At 38.7% G+C, this 17,863-nt stretch overlaps 1 protein-coding gene across 1 annotated transcript in view; it reads right to left on the bottom strand.

Moving 5' to 3' along the window:
• The window catches only part of LOC144785215 (GTPase IMAP family member 9-like), a 204,764-nt gene that overhangs the window by 138,536 nt on the left and 48,365 nt on the right, over positions 1–17,863 (bottom strand). The window contains exon 2 of the mRNA XM_078664249.1: positions 8,484–8,523. Within this exon, the coding sequence (XP_078520375.1) occupies positions 8,484–8,523 (40 nt within the window). The remainder of the gene's footprint in view (positions 1–8,483; positions 8,524–17,863) is intronic.

Here is a 17,863-nt window from a genome sequence, read left to right as displayed (position 1 = left end):
CGCCCGCCATCCTAATGACCCCCTAAGTGTGGTAAAAGGGGAGATCGAGACATTTTGGGAAGGGCTGTTAGGCTTAAAAATCAGCCTATCCCCGACCCTAATGATCTTGGGTAGTGAAAGTAAGCTGGGTTTAAATAGGCAGACTGAAGCATTTATATTTTTATCAGTTGCAGTGCTACGTTTTCTTATATCAGCAGCATGGAAGGATGTTACTGCTCCATCATTTCAGATGTGGCTGACCAGGCTTCTGGGTATCCATAACATCGAGTCTACACTTTATGCACATAAGGGCAGGAAAACACGGGTGTTTGGGTTAAATATTTGGGCGTCCCGGAAAGCCTGGAGAGACGTAGGATTGCAAACATAGGCTTGTATATATGTACCTGTATATTTTATCTCTATATATGGAGGGTTTATCACTCTCCTGTAAATATTGAAGTATTTGTAAATGTATATATGTCCATTTATTGTATTTAGTGTATTTACTTCCTGTTTTTTTTACCCTGCCAGATGGAATAATGTATGAAATTATGATTATGGTTATTTTGTACCAGTATTAAATTCTCAATAAAAATAAAAATAAATAAAAAAAGAGATGGTTGTACAAACCAAAACACAGACTTTGAAATCAATAAACAGGTGTTAGCCCACCGCGAAAAGATAGAGTAAGAGGGAAAATGAGAAGAAATAACTCAAAATTGACAGACTGATTCCCACTTACCCTCTACTCCACACATAATGACAAAAAAGCAGAAGGAAAAACAAGGTAAAGCTAGAAATAAAAAAAAATTAGAGTGGTAAATGATCAGGATGTAATGGACCACCCAGTATTGTGGGAGGAAATGAATAAAGGAACCAGGGTGTTAGGGAACATTTGAACTGAAACATATAATGATACATTGGAAAAAGAAGATATCCTATCCTATTTTTTAGATGAATGTACAAAATACGGCCTTTCTTGAAGAAAGAAACTCACCAAAATATGGAATGGTCACAGTACCCATAGTCTATCTGGGAGCAGTCACTTCCAAAAGCAAAATGACAAACAAATATGAAGCAGATGAGTTACTGAAAACTTGGAGGCGATCAATCACCAGAGCCGGTATAGGCACAACCTTATCCCATAAATAAGCCAACGACTCTTCCAAATAACCCAGGGAAAAAGGAAGTAAGAGCTATGATAAAAGATAAACATAATCAAGTTGTGAATTAGAAAATGCCAAGGTTGATAAATCAATCTGGTAATGTGTCTATCGCTTGTGCATCAGTGGATGAAGATGATCTAATAATTTTTGTCCCTGAATATCAATCTAGAGGTAACCAAGATATCCTCAATCGTTGAAATATCCTTAGACTTGTTAGGGCAATTCCATCTGTCAAAAAAGTTTCAACAAATGACATAAAATCAATCAAGTTTTTACCCCAAAGGAATGGTAATCTGCAAGAGCCTACTTTGGTGACTTGCGTTTCGGAACAGCTAGTGTCAAAAGTGCTACAAGAAAAGGATTCCTTTCTGAAATGGGTAATAAAAATCAGCAGTGGACCAGCATTTTTTTACCTAAGTTCTTTCGTTCTTTCAAGAGAGCCTAGTAGTGATAATGGTAATATACATGTACACTCAGTACTTAAACACTCAATTGGAAAAACAATAAACCCAGCGATAATCCTACAGTTAGGAACGCAGAGTACAACGTAACTTAATTTAGGCTGGTTAACAACGGAATTGCATGGCAGCCCCTCCCTATGACAACTATAAGCATTGAATATTCAGGAGAAACAAGTAAAGCATCTACAGGAAACCATAAAATTATGCTCATGGAACATTAATAGTATAAACAATAAGAAATATAACACAAAAATGAATACATTATTCATACATTTCCATATCATAATATTACAAGACACTTGGGAAATTGAGCCATTTGTGATGGATGGGTTTAACGGCTATTTGAATCCAACCACTTAAATCAGACAATACGGCTGCCCAATGGGGTTTGGGGGGGGCTTGGCGATAATACTATCTATTGGTTTAAAGACTAAAAGTGAGCTGGTGGTAACAGACAATAATATTATCCTAATAGTAAGATTAAGAAGCTGGAATAAATACACTAAGAGTATACTTGTTGTGAACAACATTTATATAAACTCTGAAGAAAAGGCAAGGAAATGGATGTCCCATGAATTAATATATATATATATATATATATATATATATATATATATATATATATATATATATATATATATAGTCAGAACTAATACTTCAGGAATTGTCATTGGATATCATGATATCAGAAGATTCCAATATGAATTATATCATATTATATTATATTGCTGTGGCCTTTCACAAAAGAAGACAATATACTACAACAGGATTATAGATGGTCAGTTCCCAATCAATATTGCACCCTTGATAGAAATGGGAAAGCAGGTTGGAAGTACTAAAACATCTTGAATCCCTTGGCTTAAGGGTGCTGGACAGGAGATTTCAGAGTGACATACCACCTAAATGGATATTTCAGGCTGCAAGCTTGCAATCAATGATAGACTTTACATTATTAACTCTATCTTCACTGCAATTAATAACCTAATTTCAGATCCACGCGACAGAAGAAAGTGACCATAGCCAGCAAATTATTGAGATAGAAGTCCAACCAAAGTATCATGAAAAGGCAGAATCGCTTCCAGGAGAGGTGGAAACAACTAATTATAGGAGACTATGCTAGTCGGAAGGATCACTAGAGGCTGCAATTTTGGCTGAAAATTGTTTCATTGATAAGACAGGATCTGTGCTTGACCAATTGTCAGAATTTACAGCAATATGGAATCAAATGTGATTAATCGTCAATGTAATTCTCAGATACAGGATCTAAACAGGGTAAAATTATCTGAATCATGCAATAGAAATATGAATCAATAAAGGAAGTACCCCTTGGAATCAGGAGCCTCAAATTAAATGAATAAAGATTACTGGAGGAAAATCAGGGATAAGTTAAAAATAAATCAAACCCTTTGGGCAAAGGCTCTGTTCTTGAGTAAAGAAATAAAATCTAAGGGCTTTCGGGAGAATGATCAACAACTTGAACCGGGCTCGAGTCAAGATTACAACTTCAACCATAACAGAATCAGCATGGGTAGAGGTCTTAATAAAGCACTTTAATATTCAAGTGAACCATAAATATACGCTAACTGTGAAGAAAATAGTAACATCATGTTGGAACGAAATGTTCCAGTGGAAAATGAAATTGAAATTTCAAATTTGCAAGTTTGCAATTTAATTTAAAGCAGCAGACAAGATGGGGCACCTGGCCCAAATGGTATTCTGGAAGCCTTGTAAAAATCAGACGTACCTTTTTGGGCAGGGTACCTATCAAAAGTTTTTAATAACGCTCTGCAATTAAAAACAATTCCTGAATCTTGGAATGGCTCTATAATAGTATTGATACATAAAGGAGGGGAGTGGTCAAAATCAGAAAACCTCCACCTTATTACACCTCAGGACACCGAAGCGAAGCTTTTCGGAGGGACACTTCTGAAAGAACTTTTATATTGGGCAGAAGAAAAGCAGCTTATCCCCCCGAATCAAACAAGGTTTGTTCAAGGTTTAGGCATGTCATCCAACATTTTAGTGCTTTCAATAATGATAGATAAATTCAAAGTAAGGAAACAACCAATCTATCTCTGTTTTGTGGATTTTAAATCTGCATTTGACTGTGTTGAATGTGACCTTCTGCGGTAAAAGCTGACTAAACTGCACATCCCACCCTGCCTATTAAGAGCAATCCAAATGTTATATTGGGATACATAGATAAGAGTGAAAATGGGGGATAGTTCCATTTTCACAAGGAAAATTAAACCTTCCAGGGTTTGAAACAAGGCTGCGTTCTTGCACCATGCATATTTAATTTGTTTTTGGATGATTGAAGTGAAAGTGCCACTCTTGTGGTTTGATACCCTATGATGGCCTCTGACTACCACCATTTTAACTGACTTTAGTGTGTTATTTTACCCTAGCCTTAATGTAGGATGGTCCAGCATATACTTGCTTCTCTTCTGTCCTGTAATCTTGCTGATTTCAGTGGGAGTTGTCACGGAGTGGAACAGTCTTGCCAATAGCAGAGCGTGTGGGATGTGTATTTGAAGGTGTGAGAGGGAGAGAGAGAGGTGTGGAATGTGCTTTTTGGTCTCAAAGTGCACTGTTTTGGGCGGTGGTGCACACATGTGCTCGGAGTTGTGTATTGGTGAGAATTATAAGGTCTTACTATTGGCTTTGACATGGCCTCATGTCATCTTGCTTTCTGGCTTTACCTTGCTTCAAGCTTTTATGTGTGCCCAGCAGTGCTTGCAAGTTTTTTCGGTTATGAGAATTATAGGTGCTTACTATTGGCTTTGACATGGCCTCAGGTCTTCTTGTTCTCTGACTTTGCCTTGCTTCTGCGGCAAAGCAGTGCCGGCAATTCACATTCAAGGTCTTTCTGCTCCTCACTTGTTTTTCGCTCCTCACTGACATGAGTGAACTGGAACATGGTGTGAGAAGTGTCGGTGGAATGTACAACTCTGCCTCAGAGCCAAAGCACGGGAGCTAGTCCAGCCTTGGCCTTGACGCAGGCTGGAACCAGCCAGCTCATTTTTTTCCCATGAGTAGGGGGCGAGGTTTTCTAGAAGCTTTGCTTCACGTTGAGTAATGGTATTAAAGCTGGGTGCTTTCGGGGGCCAGGTGGAAGTTCACCACAAAACAGACATATTGCTGTGGAGGTGATGGAACTTGAGTCCTGACTGAAACTCCTTCTCGGGCTGTTAAAAGGACTTCCCCAGCTAGAGTTGGCAAGGATGTTGCAGAATCAGTCGGTGAGGTGTTCCTAACCATTTCTATATATATTTTCTGTTCTTTGCTACCTGTATATATTGCATTCTCTTTCAATTGTTTATTTAATTAGTCACTTGATATATGGGAGTCTGCAATTACTGATATATTCAGCCTGCCTTTTTAAACATTGCATTAATAACTGTGTGTTATTTTTCAAATGCACCTGAATTTGTCTTCTTGCCTCGCCTTAGGGGTTGCTGGGTTTTTTCCCCGCCTTAGGGAGTGCTGTACAAACGTGTATTATTTAAGGGTGCAGTGGTAAAAAGTGCCTCGCCTTAAGGGAGTGGTGGGTCTTTGCCCCCTCTTTAGGGAGTGCAGGGTTTGGGTGTGGCTTTTGGTGAGAAGTCACATTCATTACACTGATCTAACTCAAGAGCTGGATGAAGTTATTGCACATCCTCCAAGGTTAGGAGAGAAATATATATCAAATCTCCAATATGCTGATGATGTGATTCTGTTGAGCCAAACATAGGTTGGATTGCAGAGAATGATTAATATAAAATCAAACTATGCACTGCTTAAAGGGATGGTAATATATGAAGAGAAAACAAAGGTGATGTAAGTTAGTAATAAGAGTCATAAAAAAGATATGTGGTTTCTACCAACTCGGCAACTAGAACAAGTTAAAACATATATATATCTTGGAGTAATTTTTAATGAAAAGGGCTCTTTCAAGCAACATAAAATTGATTTACAAAGGAAAGGAAATTCCTTACTCTCAGCATTTCTTTCCCTACAGAGGTCACTAGGATGCTTCAGCCACCAACCACCATTAAAGATAATATCTGCAAAGCTTTTACCAACTATCTTGTATGGGAGCGAAGTGATACGAGGTAAAGATGAAGTAATATTAAATAAAATTGTTGCTAAAATATTTAGATCTCTGTTTCAACTACCATGGAACGCAACACCAGATCAGATAAGATTCTAATTTGGTCTGTTAAACCAAATCATTGAACAACAAGGATCGTACGTTAAAACCTGGAAAAGAATAAAATCAAAAACTTCAAACTGGTAAGATCAAGCCCTTTGGCATGAAGTTCAAACAAATCCTAATTCACCAACGTGGAAGTACTTAACTGACGCAATAGAATATTTTTCCATCAATTCTCAATGGAAGAATCCTCTGGCTTCAGCAATTAAAAAAAAGCATCAATGGCTTAATGAAAAAACCATCAATGTTAAAGGGCAAAACATTATTTGTATCTAGGTCACATGCCTGGATGGTTATACATAAATGTAAAATCCTGAAACCACAGTTCTATTTAGAGTCTGGATGGCCCCTGCTACAAAAAATAAGGTTTCATAAGAGCACAATTTAGAATACTTCCAGACCTCGCTCATAAAATGCCATGGTTGAGACAAACAACATGTACCTCCTGTAGACTGTGTAAACTTGGCAAAGAGAACATAATTCATTTAATTTGTATATGCCTGGCTTTATTGAATCTAAGGTGAAGGTTGCTAAGGATACCGTTTAACCAGCAGGACATTTGTTCATGCTGACAAGCGGTGATAGGATGTCTTAATCCATCTGATACATCCTTGATCAAGGTCAAAGGATAATCTATTCGGCCATTAAAAGCCATAGAAGCAAACATTTAAAAAGAACATTTGATCAAAGGTACATTAAGTTAAAACACTATGTCACAGATGAAATAAAAGAAAGCCAAATCATACAGATAAATACGCTAAAATCAGCTATAAAATCAATAAAAAGACAAACACAGTTATTTCCAAGGCTAAGTTTGTAAACATCAAGGGATTCAATGTATAAAGTGCTAAAGTGCTGAAGCATTAAATTGATCTCTATGATGGATGTGGGGTAAAGGACATGGGGTAACACATAGTGATCCCTGGACGTAGCCAGTAGAGACAGACTAGCTACTGCAAAGACAACCTTTTCTTGTGTCTAATGGCCCCTGTTCAATAGCTTGCACCCCTAAAACAGACCATAGGGGAATATAACATTTAAAGATATAATAATGCTGGCCTTACTTGGGAAAATTGACCTTTTCTCAGTAACAGAAGTAAAAACGTTCTGCGCAGGGGGGGTCATAATAGTCACAGCAAAAAATAAAAATGTAGGGTGTTGTGCTCTGAAAAATTGTCACATGGACAGGGCTTTAATCTGCCAGGTTTCATATATATATTTTGTGGGACGCCAATAACCAGGGGACCGGGTTCAGATGGAATTTAGTTAACACAAAGCGATGATAAGCATTGCTAACAAGAAGTAGGTATGGTTGTACCTGTAGACACAAGTTCAGTGTGACAAACCCTCTCACAGAAGGCTTAGCTAACTCCATCCCTATTCTAAGCCCCTGCTGCTTAGCCAGGAACTGCTGTTTGATATCTCTGATGGCTACCAGGCCAGGTTGTCTGGGATTTAGATATAAATCAGGGCAGCCAAGCCATTTTGTCTGTTCCATGATATATTTAAGCCAAGGAATGCATGGAGCCCTCTTGAGTATGGTGCAATCCATCATAATAGGTTGATTTAAAGTAGGGGTAGGACAGGCCTGGACTTCCAGCCAGTGCAACAGTGGGGCTACCGCTGTCAAGTCTGCGATAAACCCCACACCAATCTCCTCATGTAGACTAAATGCCGGGGTGGTGGACGGGACTGCCAAAAGCCTATGCATGAATTTATTCTCGGCCCCCTGGATGTTCTTCACATCCTTATAGCACCAGACATCACACCCATATGTGGCTATAGGCATACATTTTTCTTTATAGATCTTCAGCAGGGCTGGGATTGCTTTTGACCCCAATCTGTTAGTAAAGTCCAGTGTGGCACCAGCCGCTCTAGCTAAAACATTTTTTTTATGTATTATTTATGCGAACCAAGACCCCCGCTCTTGAGATGTCTTTGCAGCTGGATTATAAAAAGTCCCCAGTCTTATTAATATACAGTGTGAACAACAAGGGGGCCAAAGTGTTCCCCTGTCGGACCACTTTCTTAACTGCCCAGTAATCTATCAAACCTACATCCTCGTTAAATCTTACCACTGTTATGGTGTTTTCATGGGCGGCATGTAAAAAGGCAACCAATTCTGTATGGTTGACCCATGTCTCGTAGGGTCAACCATAATTTAGATCTGTTTACGCAGTCAAATGCTGATGTTAGGTCCATAAAAGCCATGTGTAAAATTCCCCTCTTGGCAATAGTGTATTTAGAAATCACTAAGTGAAGGTTAAGACGTTGATCAAGCGTCCCTTTGCCCCACCTAAAATCATATTGTAGGTCTTAGATGACATTAAAATGGTCAAGCTACACTGTTAGACGATCCAATATCACTGTACTGAATTGTATATTTGTAGAATTTATGAGAGCAGTGGAAATGAAAATGGCATTTATTATGTGCCCTTACCTTTAGCCCTAGCAATGAATGTTTTCTTTTTTAATATAATTTAGAATCATAAGGTGATCATTCTTTGTCGGTTCCTTATAAATGTAAATATGTTAATTGCTCTTTTTAACAATTCTAGTAATTTTCCAGTTATGGTTCAATTGATCTCTTTCATAATATTTGTATTTTTTCCAATCGTATAGGATTTTTACTACTCAACAATAATCTAAACTCACGTGATCAGAGTAAATGCATCTCCTTACCAGTCCAGATTTTTTCTTCTGTCTCTGAGTGATCCTTTATCTGCAAAATACAAAGCAAGTTGTTTTATAGAAAATGAAGCTGTGAGTTACCAAAACACAAATTCCTGAAATGTTTAGTATTTCCTTATACAGCATATTCTGATTGATAGAAAATAAATGTTTGTGCTTTTACTCCACCCGCCATCAAAAATTGTTTAAACTTTCCCAATTACATTCTAAAGCAAAGTCCCAACTTTTAAACGAGTGACAGTTTTTAAAGCATACTCTCACTTGTTGTGTGCATGTTAGCCAATCAGACAACAGCACTTAAACTTTGTTAAGGCCTGATACTGATCAGCTACAAAGAAAATGTCACTTTTCACAATGGCATTTCCAGTTCTTTTGCTGAATTTCGTTGCTGGTTTTTAAACTCAGCACACTGGGGCACTGCTATCCAGTGTATGTGTTGTGACCCATAAAGCATGTAGAGTGTGGCTAATCCGTAGTTGTAATATTTTAGTTCCTTACAAGGCCATAGAATATGCTGTGGAAACTTCACCCATGGCATCAAAAGTTAAATGTCACCAGTAGACTGTAGCTCATAGTGTGCCACTCACTTGTGTGAAAAGGAAAACCTGTCTTCAGGTCTACCATTGCCTACCATGGACTGCTGTAGTGTAAACCTGAAGTACAATCAGTTAAAATAACCCTTTTTAATGGGCAACCCCCCCCCCCCCCTTGAAATATTAGTAAGTCGCCTCTATGCAGCCAACAGGGAAGGGAGCATTGTATTTAAAAGTGAGTCATGTAGAAAATTATTGTTAACATGTCCCTACAATGACAAAGCCCCAAAAAATATTTTCTTTGTAGAAAGTCTAGCTGTGCTGTGTAGAAACCAGATAGCAGATTAAAATACTAAGATTGCAAGTTATTGAAGGAGGCTAACTAGAATAATAATGAACCATCTATTTTTATTAGCTATTAAAATTCAACTTCAATGTAAAGTTGAATTTTTAATAAAGATTAAGGAGAAGTAACTTTTAGAAAGCTACCCTTTACCTGCCGAATTTTAAGATGGTTATTTTATATTTGCTCTACAGTTACTCTCAGCCAGTCTTTAGCCTTAAATGAGGTGTGAATGAGGTATCACATTTCTCCCAGAAGTATGCAATAGGTTGAATGTAATGGCTAGAGAAGGTTGCACTTAACTCAAGAGAATATACAGGGTGAAGACTGTGCCCCTCCTATCAACACGTTAGTCTTGAGTCCTTCATGACCGGTCTATCTGAAGAACATTTCAAAGGTTTTCAGCCTTCAAAGGGAGCAAACAAAATGCTAGGAAAATGTGTGTGTACCGTCTGTCTGGTTTCTGAAGTTCTAAAAGACTCTACCTTTGTTTTACTAGATGTATTGGTTTATTGTGTCTGCTTCAAACTGGATTATAAAGCATCCTAAGACACTATGAGTTAGTACTATTTAGAATATGAAGTGAACAAACATGTAAAACAAGCCACAATATGATTGAATGAATAAATGGCCTTCATGGTACACTAAACAATTGCTAAGCACATTAGTCAGAAGCAATATACTGACATCAACATACAGACCAAATACTAGGCAGCTATGTAGACACAAAAATAGGTACAGACCCATCTAAAGCACGTCCCACGCAACCCGATTATTATTGGTATTTAATCTCACTCCAGCAATTGTTTTAGTCAATCATGCATACTAAGAAACATGCTACTCCACTCTCACATTCACATTACCTTTCAACATTTCAACTATGACTGCCGGTGGATGGAAGGAGGAGGGTTAATATTACAGTGGAATCGTAAGTCGTAATATTGCCATTGTTTTAGGTTTTGTCTTCTGTCCCATATTAGGACTTTAAATAGTGTTTTTTTCAGGTAAAAGAAACACTTTAGCTACATTTGCCAAATATGAGTGAAATGTTTCCACTTGCTATGCAGTCCAGCTATGTTTTGGCAATATAAGTTTCAGTGACATTCATTTATTAAAGGAAGAATTATGGATGTATCAAAAAGAAGGGTTTTTCGTTCTCATTTCTATTGGAAATGTAGTACTGCGCTACAGAAAACTTTGTCAAACTGGTTTACACCAAGCTTGGCTTGAAAGTGGATCTTCACTCCCAAATTGTGTGTGTGATTTACTGTAAATGCTTTCAGTGGATTGTTCGATTTTTGCATTGGAAAAGAGTATTAGACAAGCATCAGATGGTTAATCGTATGACTATCATGACATTTCAAAATACATTTTTTGTTTGTCCTGTAACTTTAACACCATTTGATGAAGATGCACTAAATTTGAAGGCACTTAGGATGCTTAAATTAATCTTGGTATTTTCTGTTTTCGGTATATCCCTGAGGGAGGGCACCACTAGAGGTTGGTTGAAAAGTGTTTGTTTGTCTATATATATAAAAGCGAAAGTATGTCAGTTTGTCCTTTATGCATTACTACACCATTCATCCGATCGGCATGAAACTTTGGGAAGTTGTTGAGTACACTCCCGCAAAGGTTTCCGGCAACAAAAAAAATAAAAAAATAAAACAAATAAATAAATAAATAAAAAAATTAAACTTGTTCAGTACACTCCCGCGAAGGTTCCTGGAAGAAAAAAAAATTTTGTGAAATATCGGCTCCCCGGGGCCATCATAATCTTTCCAAAACTGAACGTTTACAGTTTTCGAGGCAACTCGCTTTTGCAATGACCATCAACAAAGCACAAGGACAATCGTTGCAAGTGTGTGGACTAGATTTGGAGAATCTGTGCTTCTCACATGGACAACTGTATGTGGCCAGCTCACGCGTCGGAAAACCTTCTGATTTATTCGTGTACGCAATAGACAGAAAAACAAAAGATACTGTGTATCCACAAGCACTCAAATGAAGAAACAGAATTAGAACAACACTTTAAAATGTTTGCCATATTAAAATGAATGTTTCAATAAAAATGACACGATGTGAATTGAATGTTATCATAACAGGTTTCCTTCAATTTCCTTTCTTCTCAGATCGCAGCAAAGCGCGACGGGTAAGCTAGTTTGATAATAAAACAGAGAACATCTTTTTATTTGCTGTCAAGTTTTTCACTGTGTGATGATTATGCATGCAATTTAACACATTGTTAGCAAGTAAAGCAGCCCGCAGCAGGTTTCCCTCAAATCTGACAAAGATGGGCAAAGCAAAAGAGCAAAGAAATCTGTGATATGCTAATATATTTATATATTTAGCATTTTCATATAAAATTAGCTAAACACTTAGGTGTAAGAGCACTTTACAGCAAACAGGTGTGGGACTAAGAAAATGCAGAACAAGGGTATGGCATAGCAGATGAATGGGGGCAAGCAGTGTTCATGTATAGTATTAGACATTGGACAGGGAATGTGTGTTTATGGTGTTAGGACAAAAGAATCTGAAACAAAATGATGATACAAAAATATCTTATCAAGAATATCCGTACATTAAAAATGTTGTTGACATGAATATAATAGGTAAAACTATAGTTTTTAATGTGGTTTTTAATACTGTTGTACAATATATCAATTTAGGAAATGCTATTGTATGTAATAGCGTTTGTAAGTTTTAATTAGTATGTAATGTATTGTAGTGTATTTGAACGTGTTAATTATTTTTTATTCATTTCTTCAATAAGATTTGTTTTTGCTTACAAAATAGTTGACATTTGTTTTTTGTTGTCAAAATGTATATAACAATAGTCTTTTTTTGGATAGACTAATGAATGTTGAGACGGGACTACGCACTACATACATGCATTTGTTAGCATGTCTTTATTTATTTATTTTTTAGCCAAGACCCTTACTAGCGGAGCAATTCTGTCTCATGAACTGCTGCGAACCTCAAATGATAAAAACGAAGAAACAATACTATCGGTTGTCAGGGTTGGAGGAGCGGATCCGTTCCGTGTTCTCAAAGTGTGCCTTTTAACTGCGTTCAAAAACATATTTTAAACTGATGTTTTGCTGCTTATAAATGATATTCAATCTTTTTGTAATGGTTTTAATTAACTGCACAATAAACATATTACTTACTTATAATCAATTATTGAATTTGTTTTGTTGCAGGATATTTTTTTTCAGGGGATAAGGGTAGGGATTTTTTTTTAAATATATATGTTTTTAACTCCAATGGTTATGTAATGACACAAAATGCAAATTATTAATCTACAATTTTTAAATATGTTTTATCATTTTTTTATACTTTTTAATGTGATATTATTTAAGATATCAAATATTAATTAATGTTTAATATAAAAGTATATATACAATGTTCACACCATTAAAACATTTGCATGAAGAATAATTTATTTTAAATATATGTATGTTAAAATAAAAAATTAACATTGTTTTTTAACTATAATTAGTTTAGAGTTGTATAAAACTGGTATTTTTTTATAACAAATGAATTTTCATTTTAAGATAAATTTCTTTAAAAAGTTAAAGTATAACATGTTCATAAATATTATTTCAATGTATGGTTGTTAATTTTATATTATAACATTTATTTTCTTATTGTTTTTTAAGTTGGGGAATGGGAATTTTTTTAGTAGTTAAAATATTAAATGTATCATTCAAAATATAAAAATGTATATAAAGGTTTGTAGTTTAAATAAGTGTTTAGATGACATTTTAGTTAATTTTATATAAATAAATATGTGAAAATATGATACTTTAATTGTGTATGTAACCGAAGCGGCTCCTCCGCTAAGGCGGAGGAGCATTGCCCCACTCCCTCCAACCAGGAAAAGAAAGGAAAAAAATGATAATAACATATTGGTATTATCATTTGATTTTGTCCTCCTGCTGTGGCAGCTTGCATGAAGAGGCAGGGCTGCAAAGCAGGGGAGGACTTGTTTGCCCACTTCTAAGTGCACAATGACTGTTCGGTCCGCCCTCTTGGGCCGCAAAAACAGTCATGCACACTTCCCCGTTCCCGGATCTCCAAGTAGGCAGTATTACAGCCTGCATGAAGAACATGTCCACCCCTCCAGCCCCTGGCTGAGTGCCGTGTCACGGTGTTCAGACCAATCACAATGCTGCATTGTGGTGTTGTGATTGGCTTTGGGGGGAGCCTGGCTGTCTGCTTCCTGTTCCTGAAGTCGGAAGCAGGAGAGCAGGATTAGAGATGCAGGACCCGGTAGCAGCAATGTAAGTGTTATTTTATTTATTTTTTTTAAATCCCACATTGCCGTCCATGTCCGCCGCCCCCCGCTTGCCGTGCTAGCCAACAATGGTATGTAACATTTTCATTTTGTGATAGGTTATGCAACATGTTTTATTGTTAAGTGGATTTAGTAAATATCAAGTGTTCAAGACCTTCCCCCAACATGGTAGGATTTGAGTGGGAATGGTAAATGTCACCCCTGTAGTGTCTAACACCTTTCCCCAATATAGTAATATTGGATTGGAAATAGTAAATGTCACCCCTTTAGTTTTCAACACCTTCCCACATTGGTTTAGTCTGTCAATGCCCCCGGAGATACTCTTATTCGAACGACGGGTCCTACCCGAAGCACTGGATCTCCAGAAGCAATTTGTCCCTTACAACCTCCCCTGGGTGGAGAAACAAGCTCTCCTCAGCGTCAAGGACAGAACTGATCTCATCATCAAACCTGCAGGCAAGGGAGGGGGTATCATTTCAGGGGATAAGGGTAGGGAGATTTTTTTAAATATATATGTTTTTAACTCCAATGGTTATGCAATGATGTCATGGATGTCGACAAGTATGGCCTGGAAATAAAGAGACAACTATCCAACCCACTACATTATCGCAGACTTACAAAAGACCCATTCCCTAAGTTGAAAACTAAGATCTAGCAAGTTACCAGCCAAGCAAGAACCGAGGGTAGCATCTCATAGAAGGAGTTTGCATTTTTGAACGACGCACATCCGCGAATGCTAGTGATTTATGTACTACCCAAGTTCCATAAAGACAGCAACAATCCCCCTGGATGCCCCATTGTATCTGGGTGTGGTTCCATCCTTGAACCATTGGGCAAGTACAGCGACACTGTCATCAAAGAATTTGTTCCACTTACAGAAACATTCATACGTGACAGCAGGGATCTCACTAAAACCGTTGAGGACAGGCCCTTTGACATCAACACTGAACTCATGGTGGGACTCAATATAGAGTCTCTTTACACCAACATCCCTCATGAGGAGGGTCTCTTAGCTATTGAATAACTACTCGAGAAAAGACCCAGACCCTCCCTGATCCCACTGACTTTGTCATGGATCTACTGCACATCACCCTGGGGAATAATTACTTTCTTTACCCGTAGACATTTTATTTACAAATCAAGGGTGTCTCTATGGGCGCTTGTTTTGCCCCCAATTTAGCTATTCTTTTTGTATATAATCTTGAAATGGCACACATACACACCCCCATCAATCCATTACATGCACAGATTTGCCTTTGGCGGGCTACATAGACGACATTCTCCTGTTGTTGAAGGGCCAGTCTGACTCTTTGAATTCCCTTGTTCATTGGATGAACCAATCTCAACCTCACCTAAAATTCAGACTACAGATCCAATGACCTACTTTTCCTAGATATCACCATCCATACAGAAGATAGAGAAATCTGAACCACTCTGTACTGAAAACCCACGGTACGCAGTATATTATTGCCTTACTCCAGCTACCACCCACATAACCTTAGAGATGGCCTACCCCACTTACAATTTTTGCGCAATTGCAGAAATTGCAAAATGCAGAAAGACTACTTCTGGGAATAAGACATCCTCCGCGACAATCTAGTCTCCAGAGACTATCCACCCTGCTTGGTCTGATATGCCCGCATGGTAATGGCATCAAGATGACCTCCTCACATCCCAGCCCACATTTTTTTAGCAGAATCCCCTTTGTGATTAAATTCAGCCCTTGCAGTAACCAAGTCAAAAAGATCCTCACACACAATTAATCCAAGTGTCTCTCATCTTATGATACATTATAACTTGTGCATTATGGTGTTCCAGCCTTATCTACGATTGTCATGTACATTTTTACATTGCTTTATATTTAATTTACATTACACCCCTGTTTAGGAATCCACTGACGTGCCGTGTAAACAATTTATTTTGTCTACCAGTAATAATAAATCTTTGCCATGCAATTCGGCCTTCACTTGTATTCACATTCTAATACATCCTCAGTCAGGGATAGCCCGAACTGCCAAATAGTCTTTTTTCCCTTTCCTCAACCCTCCCTCCCCTACATGTCCCTCTTCCAAATACTACACCACATCCAGGCGTCCTTAACTACCCCACCCACTCGGGGCATCACCATACTCGTGTGTGGTCACATGACAGGCTGACGCACTGCCCCCAGGAATGCGGCATATTAACCCTGACCGTCTTCCACATTGACTCGAGATATCGTCCAAGACCATACACGTACAAGTGGCCAGGACCTGAACCCAGGGCTCCTCTAGCCATTGGATTAATTCCCTTCACGAAGTTCTTCTCCAAAACGGTAAGCCCGCCTATCGCCATTGTCCACGACGGCTTCCCCAGCGTCATTACCTCCGGTGCCTGCAATCTCTAAAACGCATATTCTGACCCTACTACCCGCATCTTCAAGCTCCACATTGGTGGATACAATGTAAATTTACCTCCCACCTGTGCGTTCACTGACACCATGTGCTTCACTCCTTAGCTAATTTCCTTCTCTCCCCCCTTTCCCAGGATAATTTGATTGCTGAGTCCACCCCAAGCAAACGCCTTTTTACGCTGCGCCTTACCCATGATTTCATCCTATTCACACCTGTACTTCTTTCCCTCTGGGTGAGTCTCTCGTTTTTCCACCAGTATTTCAGCCTGCACCACCCCACACCATGTCAATCTATACCTGACCATCATTTTCATTCCCAGGACAGTGCAAAACCTCCCCTGTCTTCATGGAGTTCACGCCCAAGGTCCCACTACACACGCTGGTACTTTGACCAAGCAGTTGCCATACCTGTCAGCCTTCTCGCCTCGACCTATAGGTAGGCCACTTTCCTCCCACCTCACGCTTTCTATAGCCACTGCGCCCCTTTCCACTTGTTTCCTCCCCGAACTCTCCCTTTCCTCTCCCATACAGCATCCCAATTTTGGCAACCTGGTCCTGAAGATGATCCTGAATAAATAGGATTGAAATGCCTTTGATCGATCTAACAGCGCAACTCATGGCGAACATTCTACTTTGGTTCATAAAAAGTTTAAAATCTTGTTCAATCACTAAACAACTATTCTTGCTGAACCATTGATCCTTGTACATATTTTACATCACCTTGTCACATTAGGTCTCTCGCTGTGTTTATCACTTGTCACTTGCGCCGTCACTCATTGTATCACAAGTACAACGTGCACCATGTTCCTTTGGGTTGCCTTTGCAATTTATGCTCACAGTGCTGATATAACTGTTTTGTATGAACTGTAGTTTTAAAAATATGATGCCATGAGCACTTTTGAAGAACTACCAGGAGTCTCCCCATTTTCTTTCTTCCTTGTAATGTTGTGTACATACACATGTATCTGCCTTCCTCATTGAATCCGGTTGAGACATTGTTGTAAATGTTGCACCCTTTATTTTTCAACACCTTTCTCAAATTGGTTTAGGTTCGAGTGGGAATAGTAAATGTTACCCCTTTAGTGTCCAATTTTATCTGACAAAGACAAAACAAAACCACCATAATCGTGTCACTGGATTCCCCCACCAGTTTTTCCAGAAGCTTGGGAATCAGAGGAATGGGGGAGTTGGCATACAGAGATGACCGTGGCCAAGAGGACAGTAACGCACCCTCCACCCAAGTCCTCTCCTGCGGACCTCATGTACAAAAGAGGTTAAATTGGGTGTTGAGACAGGAGGCAAGCAAACCTAAATTCAGCTTCCCGAACCTGCCACAAATCTGGAGAAAGACATCTCCTGAGATGAAGGAAACATGTTGCTGAGGGAATCTGCCACCACAATCATTACCCCCAGATGTGAACTGCACAAAGGGAGACCAACCAAACAACTGGGCTGCAACACAGTTCACTGACCTGGTCCTAGAGCACCCTGGTTGCTGAGAAAAGACATAGCCACCATACAGTCTCCCTCGGCCATTAGATTGCAACATTCCGCAAAGTGACACAACTTCAAGAGAGCTTGGTACACTGCCATGGACTCCCTCCACTTGGAGGATCACCTGCTGTCCTGGAGAGACCATGTGGCATGAAGAGACTTCTTCTCCTTTTAACCCTCCAACCATATGAACTGGCATTTGTTGTCAAGACCTTTGGGGTATCTGGATGCGGCCAAACCCCTCTGTTCAGACAGGAGGTCTAGCCACAACTGAAGTTCCTAATGAATGTCCAGTGTCACCGGAACAAGAAC

Source organism: Lissotriton helveticus, chromosome 10 (genome assembly GCF_964261635.1).
Source record: "Lissotriton helveticus chromosome 10, aLisHel1.1, whole genome shotgun sequence".
In the NCBI taxonomy this organism is placed as follows: Eukaryota; Metazoa; Chordata; class Amphibia; order Caudata; family Salamandridae; genus Lissotriton; species Lissotriton helveticus.
Note: the sequence above shows the minus strand (reverse complement) of the source record. Positions and strands in the feature narration are given on the sequence as shown.